The sequence below is a fragment of the Perkinsus marinus genome (genome assembly GCF_000006405.1).
Source record: "Perkinsus marinus ATCC 50983 genomic scaffold scf_1104296971186, whole genome shotgun sequence".
Taxonomy (NCBI): domain Eukaryota; phylum Perkinsozoa; order Perkinsida; family Perkinsidae; genus Perkinsus; species Perkinsus marinus.
The window spans coordinates 165,783-172,790 of record NW_003202174.1 but is presented as its reverse complement, the minus strand read 5'-3'; the positions used below and the strand labels follow the sequence as shown (position 1 = coordinate 172,790).

Sequence of the window (7,008 nt, the reverse complement as noted above, 5' to 3'; positions counted from 1 at the left end):
ATTCCGCAGCATGAGTTTCCTAACCCTTTTATACGCTGTACGAATCGTCAATACTGCCACTGAACAGTTCAAAAGCAAATCGATCATCTGGGCGAGCGCTGAATTCATGACTACCAATATAGATAAGTAGAAATACAAGAGCGCCCAAGAAAATTCCTCTGATGCCGATGATGTCTGCGGGCGAGACGGTACTGCCAAGATCGCAGTACCTATGAGGGCGATCAATTTCGTGGCGCGTGACGATTTCATCGCTCAATAAAATATGAATACATATCATAACAAATTGCAGCGGATGAAAAAAATCTATTTTTTTGCAGGAAAAAACACGAAAAAATGAAATTTTCACCAAAAATTTCAAAAAAAAATGAAATTTTCTTCAATTTTTCCCCCCTTACGGTTGAACTGCGATAGCCGTTTGAGGCACCGTGGTAGCCTGATCTTGTTGAAGGTAAATTGTCTGCGTACATCCACGGTCCTAATAAAAATCCCCTCACCAGGGATCGAACCCACGACCTCCCCTCACTATATAATCGTTCTCATCCGCTCCCCACTTCACCGTTTTAGCACATGAAGAGTTGCCACCAAACGGTTTTGGTGACGGCTGACCCGACGGGCCATTCAAAGCCAACGTACACGACACAGGCGCGTTGCATCGCACCTACGACAACATACAAAGTTCAAAAATAAAATTTTGTGCAGTGTTGGAGGGATATATGTTCGCTTTCCGGAGGTTATATATATGAATTCGGATAAAATTTTCCGAAAAATTCCTCACAATTTTCATATCATCACCAACACCTGTGATTGACCACGCGCATATTTTCTTCCCTGTGCGCAAAGATACTCACATAGCAGAGATGTCCCGGTCCACAATCTTCATATTGATACCGTGATGGTATCCAGCAAGTCGAGCCGACTCCATTGTCCTCTAAATTTCAAAAAACAAACAAATAAAAAAAATCTTCGCTGTGCGCGGCGCTCTGAGAAAGATTCCTCACTTTGAAAGCCCACAGCAGCTGCTCTGTAATTAGTGATGTTATCAAACGAGAAGGTCAATTGGCAATATGTACCATCGACGTTAACATCATGTTCGATCACAGATGAACTCGGGCACTGGAAAAGCGGGAATGTATCTGAACGGATGCAAAAACAATGAATGTGAAACAAACGGAAGAAAATTTTCAAAAAATTTCAATATTTTCCAGAAAAAAATACTAAATTTTCCCTCTAAAAGCAAAAAAATTCAATAAATTTCCGATTATCGCCCCCAACAACTCTCACAATTTCCACCTTTCATCCCTACCCAAATAAAAAAAACACAAACAATCAACGCTTCGCTCCGCTCACCTTCCGATTTAATCCATGCCAACGACCACGTGTAAATAGTAGCCGCTAGAGCTGCACATATTATGAGGTAAATTGCAGCACCAGGAATACGGAAAACCAGAAACGATGTGATCGGCCACGCCTTCAGCGGAGGGTCCAAAGAGTCTACAGCCTTCTTCTCTTCCTCAACTCGATTATCACGCTCCTAACCCAAAGGTCCGTGGTTCGATCCCCGCTCGGTGCATTTATTCACCTCATCAGCTTTCGCGACATACACTTTTCGCGTCTGTTCGTCTCCACCCGGAATTTGCCGCAAATCATGAAGGGGATCAGTCAACGTCACAACAGTCCTGAGCAGAAAAAAAGCAGAATATTGAAATTTTTTTCCACAAAAAGTACAAAATTTCCGTTTTTTTTCTGAAAAATTACCAAAATTTCAGCCATCCGCCTACAGTAACACCTTGACAATACTAACCTACCACCTCAGCTGATATTCGAACCATAAACCTATCAATAGGTACTGGAATTTTCCTCACATTTCCGTAAAAATATTCCCGAAATTTTCCCCCAAAAAACGCTACCTTTTCTGATTATTAGCCGATACCCCAGTACTGCTCTTCCGTGACGTGGTCGGATGTAATGGCGGGCGCGCGCGGTTGCTTCTTTGGACGACAATCGGTGGCACTCCTGCAAAAAATATATATTTCGATACGTAACCCTACGAAAACGAATGGGAAAAATCCCGGAAATTTCTCCACAAAATTTCCAAATTTTCTGTCAACAACGAACTCCACCAAAATCCCAAAATTCACCCAAACACTTCCTTTTAAAACATATTCAACACCTTCCGCTTCCTTCACAAGGCAACCGAGTTTCACTCGCCACATTAAAAATGCCGGCGAAAATATAATTTACATTTCGCGTCGCACATAACCATAAAAACCGCGGAAACCACTTCTTCACCCTCATTTTCAAAGCATCAGGTAGGATTGCATTCTGAGGGCGAAAATTTTCCAATTTTTTTCCACAATCGAAGTGAAAAATTTTGTCAAAAAAACAACTACTACTACCGGTCTGAAATCCCAAATGTCCAACATTTCCTTGACCCTTGAGGTGATGCTCAGCGAAAGGTATCCCAAATCGATCAACTGCTTCAGGAGCACCTACGCTCAACAAAAACTTTACATTTTTCCCCAACGACCGCGCGCCACGAAATTCAAATCGTCAATATAGATCAACACAAGTGATAGACAACCAAGATCCATCACTGATGCTTACTCCATACCATTACTCGCGATAACATAAATGATAAAAATAATCTTCCACGTGCGTTCAAACGATCTAATTTTGCTCAATACCGTAAACTCCATAACATGCAATTAAAATCGCCATCCTTCATTTCAGCAACCCTTCGAAAAAAATAAACTTCTCAGCAAATTTTAATCAACCACATATTCATCATTTACCCAGAAATCTACGACAATTTGACACACTTTACGAGAACACTTGTTTTTTCTCAGCAAAAAAATTTCCGAAAATCTTCAACGCAAAATTATTTTCGTCGCAATTTTACCCCGTAAAAATGACCGCCTCATTATCACCCTTATTCGATAGTGGTATATCATAGACCTTTGAAATTTCCTGTTCATTCTCATCATCGTTCCCTTCCCCTTTATAAGATACTCTCCTGAGAACTCCGCTGGACGTCGTGCGTCTGTGCCGTATTGAGGGCGGTGACGCGTTATGCATCGTACGAGGAAGCGGCGGACGAGATTGTTGCGGTACTCCTCTAGTCACACCTGAAGATCTCAAGGTCCCCTTGGTAAGATACAAAACAGGTCTAAATATGTACAACCAAATATCTAAACTCCTCCGTGGTAAGATACAAAACAGGTCCAAATAGATACAAACGAATATCTTAACTTCTCCGTGGTAAGATATAAAGCAGGTCCAAATATGAACTCCAATGTCACATCTAGTTCGCCGACACAATTATATAAACTACAAACACATACATCCCTCCCTTTACTACTACCACTCCCTTTAGAACTCTCAGGCGTGTCTGCTATCTCCATTGACGACGTGGGGGATGCTGACAACGAGCAGCTGTCATCTTCTGTTGAAGTGGCGGCGACTCCTTCAGGTAAATCGATGGTGGGCTTATTAGACACGATTTACAAGGGTAATAAACAAGGACTAATCTCAATGAAATCAACAAGAGAAAATTCCAGTGATGCATAATTCAGTCTTCATCAGGTATATATTACAGTCGTGAAGAAAACAACTACAAGCACGCTTTAGATTTTATGAACGTTTTAGTTCACGTGCAAGTCGTTGACAAGTTGCTTTGAAAGAGCATGCGGAGTGATGGGAGCTTTCGAGCTACAAGATAATGACAAGGCAAATGGAAAGCATTGAATGGGATCCGCTATACTAGTCCAAGCGTGATTGTTATACACGCTTTGATAGAGGGTAGACTGTGTGACGCTGGCGTGCTGTGCCGGCGTCGTCGTCTTCGGGAAATTCTCGCGCGCCACGAAATTCTTCTCCGTCATCGATGGTCCCGGGTTCGAATCCACGCTAAGGCGTTTTCCATTGACTTTTCGGCAAACCTGAACGAATAACACTATAGCTCCAAGAGAGAGTCTTCCAGCGGCATCGTGGCTGATGGTGGAACTCCTTAACCTTCGCACTGTAGTATAGCTAATATACTACGTACCATCGTTCCGCCCGTCTCTCTGCGCGGGCCCTGTTTATTTGTTTGACTGGTTAAGGCTGTTGATAATGAACGTTGTTGCAATTGTGACTCGTTTAGTCGTTTACCATGTCAGACTACGTGTATAATTCCGGTTACCACTTACTGGTAATTGGGTTCAGCAGTTCGAGGACTGATTATTGATTGACTCAATTACTGGCACAACGTCTCATTTTACGAATGATATTGGCGGCGGCCACCTGGCGATCCTTTGTTGTTTTGGCAAACCATTATCAATAGGGGGTTCACTTCCGGATAGGAGGGGCCGCTATGCCCCTCGCTACGGACTATACCATTCAGAGATCTATTTAGGGCGGCCGAATAGGGGAGGGGCCGCTATGCCCCCCGCTATGGACTATACCATTCAGAGATCTATTTAGGGCGGCCGAATAGGGGAGGGGCCGCTATGCCCCTCGCTATGGACTATACCATTCAGAGATCTATTTAGGGCGGCCGAATAGGGGAGGGGCCGCTATGCCCCTCGCTACGGACTATACCATTCAGAGATCTATTTAGGGCGGCCGAATAGGGGAGGGGCCGCTATGCCCCCCGCTATGGACTATACCATTCAGAGATCTATTTAGGGCGGCCGAATAGGGGAGGGGCCGCTATGCCCCCCGCTATGGACTATACCATTCAGAGATCTATTTAGGGCGGCCGAATAGGGGAGGGGCCGCTATGCCCCTCGCTACGGACTATACCATTCAGAGATCTATTTAGGGCGGCCGAATAGGGGAGGGGCCGCTATGCCCCCCGCTATGGACTATACCATTCAGAGATCTATTTAGGGCGGCCGAATAGGGGAGGGGCCGCTATGCCCCCCGCTATGGACTATACCATTCAGAGATCTATTTAGGGCGGCCGAATAGGGGAGGGGCCGCTATGCCCCCCGCTATGGACTATACCATTCAGAGATCTATTTAGGGCGGCCGAATAGGGGAGGGGCCGCTATGCCCCCCGCTATGGACTATACCATTCAGAGATCTATTTAGGGCGGCCGAATAGGGGAGGGGCCGCTATGCCCCCCGCTATGGACTATACCATTCAGAGGTCTATTTAGGGCGGCCGAATAGGGGAGGGGCCGCTATGCCCCCCGCTATGGACTATACCATTCAGAGATCTATTTGTTGACTACGGGTGGGGCCGCTATGCCCCCGGCTTGTGCACAGTCCAGCTATTGTGTGAGGGTGCTGCAGTGTCGAGCCATTGAATATCGCCGAAGGGCGTAAGCCAGGGACCGATGCCTTGCATGAGTTATTCAACTCTAGAGGCTACTATAGAGTCTATAGTACCTTCAAGAATATAATATGGTATACTTCTATCGTATGGGCACAGACTGTGTCACACAGACCAACCGATCAGGGAGTCTTCGACTGGAGCTCATCTATGGTTCTTGAGGGGATCGGCTTCGAGTTCGAGAATCGACGAAACTCTACGGCGAGTCGTAGCCCAGCAACCGTCAGAGCCATTGGATAGCAATAAGTGAGCTGGAGTTTGTCTGTCATTCCCGTGGCTCGAACCCACGACCGGTACATTGATATCCGTGTGCTCTACCGATTGATCTAATCGTACGTGCGTGTGCGTGTAAGAAAGGACTCGTTTTCTTGGCTGATAGTGACACCAATCCCTCCCTATGTTATCCACCTCTCAGCAGCCAATTGGATTAATGGATTCTACGGCTTCGACGAACGTCGCGTCTACTCTGATCCACCGTCCTGAAATCCTCTTTGAAGTTGGGATGTTCCTCACTCCCGCCGATCTGCACAGGGTCGCTCGAGCATCCTCCAGTGTAGCAACCCTCTACATATCGTCTTATCATATCATCACTTTAGTTGTATACCGTGTTGTCCAGCAGCATCTCCTCTCGAGAGGCGAGACGTGGTGGCCTTGTTAATCCTAGTTCTCTACTTTGCGAGGCAGTCCGCAGTTATGGGATGGCGGGAATCTGCACATCGTTGGGATCCCCACTGTGAGTGATTCTTCAACTTTCGGACATATAACGATCCTTAGTCTCCCATCGGATGTCAATGTTATGCTGAGATCGCTCTTTTCTATGGTCAAACGAAGGAACTTGCTCCCTGAGATACTGTATGTGGCCTTGGTGCTCAATCGAGATGCAATATTATCCACACGTTGGAACAGATGTAAGCTGCGTGCACAATAGGCATTACATTTCATGACTCATTTTACTGCAAGGCATTTCAGTGTACGAAAGACTGTAGGGCGTCGCTGAAGTGGAATAAACTCTCATATCAAACTAATTGGATCAATAGTAGACATTTGGAATCAGTGTGTGTTCCCGATGCATCGTGCCTGGCTCCATGGCTTTATCGCGGATCTCTCGCATAGGGCTCGTTGAAGGGTACTACTTCCCTTATGACAGGTACTCTCCTCCACTACTTTGCCCGATACGGTGGTTGCCAGCACGTCAACTTGATCGCTATGTAATTCCCTTTCGTGACCTCCACCGTTCTTCAGCTCATCGCATTTTCTAACTCTCTAATCTCAACTCATACATCGGTATAGGGCACTCTCAACGCGAGATTCTCGCGCGACCTGTCAGCGTTTAGTGGAGTCTTCTATCCATTAGTCGACTCGGTTGCCTTCAGTTTCGGCGGCAATCTTAATGCTTCACTCCAAGATTTGGATGAGCAGTTGGAGGCGGCCTTTCATCGGACGTGTCCGGTGAGCTCTTTATCGTCCTACTCTGAGATACAAATCCCACCCTTTGAAATTTTGGCAGAATTTTATTTTTTGCCCAAGGCAGAAGTTCCGTCAATTTTAATGACTAGTCAATAAAGAGTTAAAAAGAGAAATTGTCATCGGAACAAGTGAGGAAATTATTGAAAAATTTGGGAAAATTTAGAATTACTTCGGAAATGTTTTTCTGTTGGTTCGTAGACGAGTTGAAGGATGGGGCCGATGTC

General features: G+C 45.5%; 1 protein-coding gene across 1 annotated transcript in view; it reads right to left on the bottom strand.

Moving 5' to 3' along the window:
- Pmar_PMAR006569 (hypothetical protein) overlaps positions 1-3,495 on the bottom strand; it is a 14,274-nt gene extending 10,779 nt beyond the window's left edge. The window contains exons 1-11 of the mRNA XM_002767131.1: positions 3,362-3,495; positions 2,928-3,125; positions 2,397-2,489; positions 1,908-2,013; positions 1,580-1,676; positions 1,348-1,531; positions 999-1,133; positions 849-928; positions 524-658; positions 396-475; positions 137-209 (exon numbers count right to left, since the gene is read on the bottom strand). Of these exons, the coding sequence (XP_002767177.1) occupies positions 137-209; positions 396-475; positions 524-658; positions 849-928; positions 999-1,133; positions 1,348-1,531; positions 1,580-1,676; positions 1,908-2,013; positions 2,397-2,489; positions 2,928-3,125; positions 3,362-3,401 (1,221 nt within the window). The 5' untranslated portion in view covers positions 3,402-3,495. The remainder of the gene's footprint in view (positions 1-136; positions 210-395; positions 476-523; positions 659-848; positions 929-998; positions 1,134-1,347; positions 1,532-1,579; positions 1,677-1,907; positions 2,014-2,396; positions 2,490-2,927; positions 3,126-3,361) is intronic.
- Positions 3,496-7,008: the final 3,513 nt, after the last annotated feature.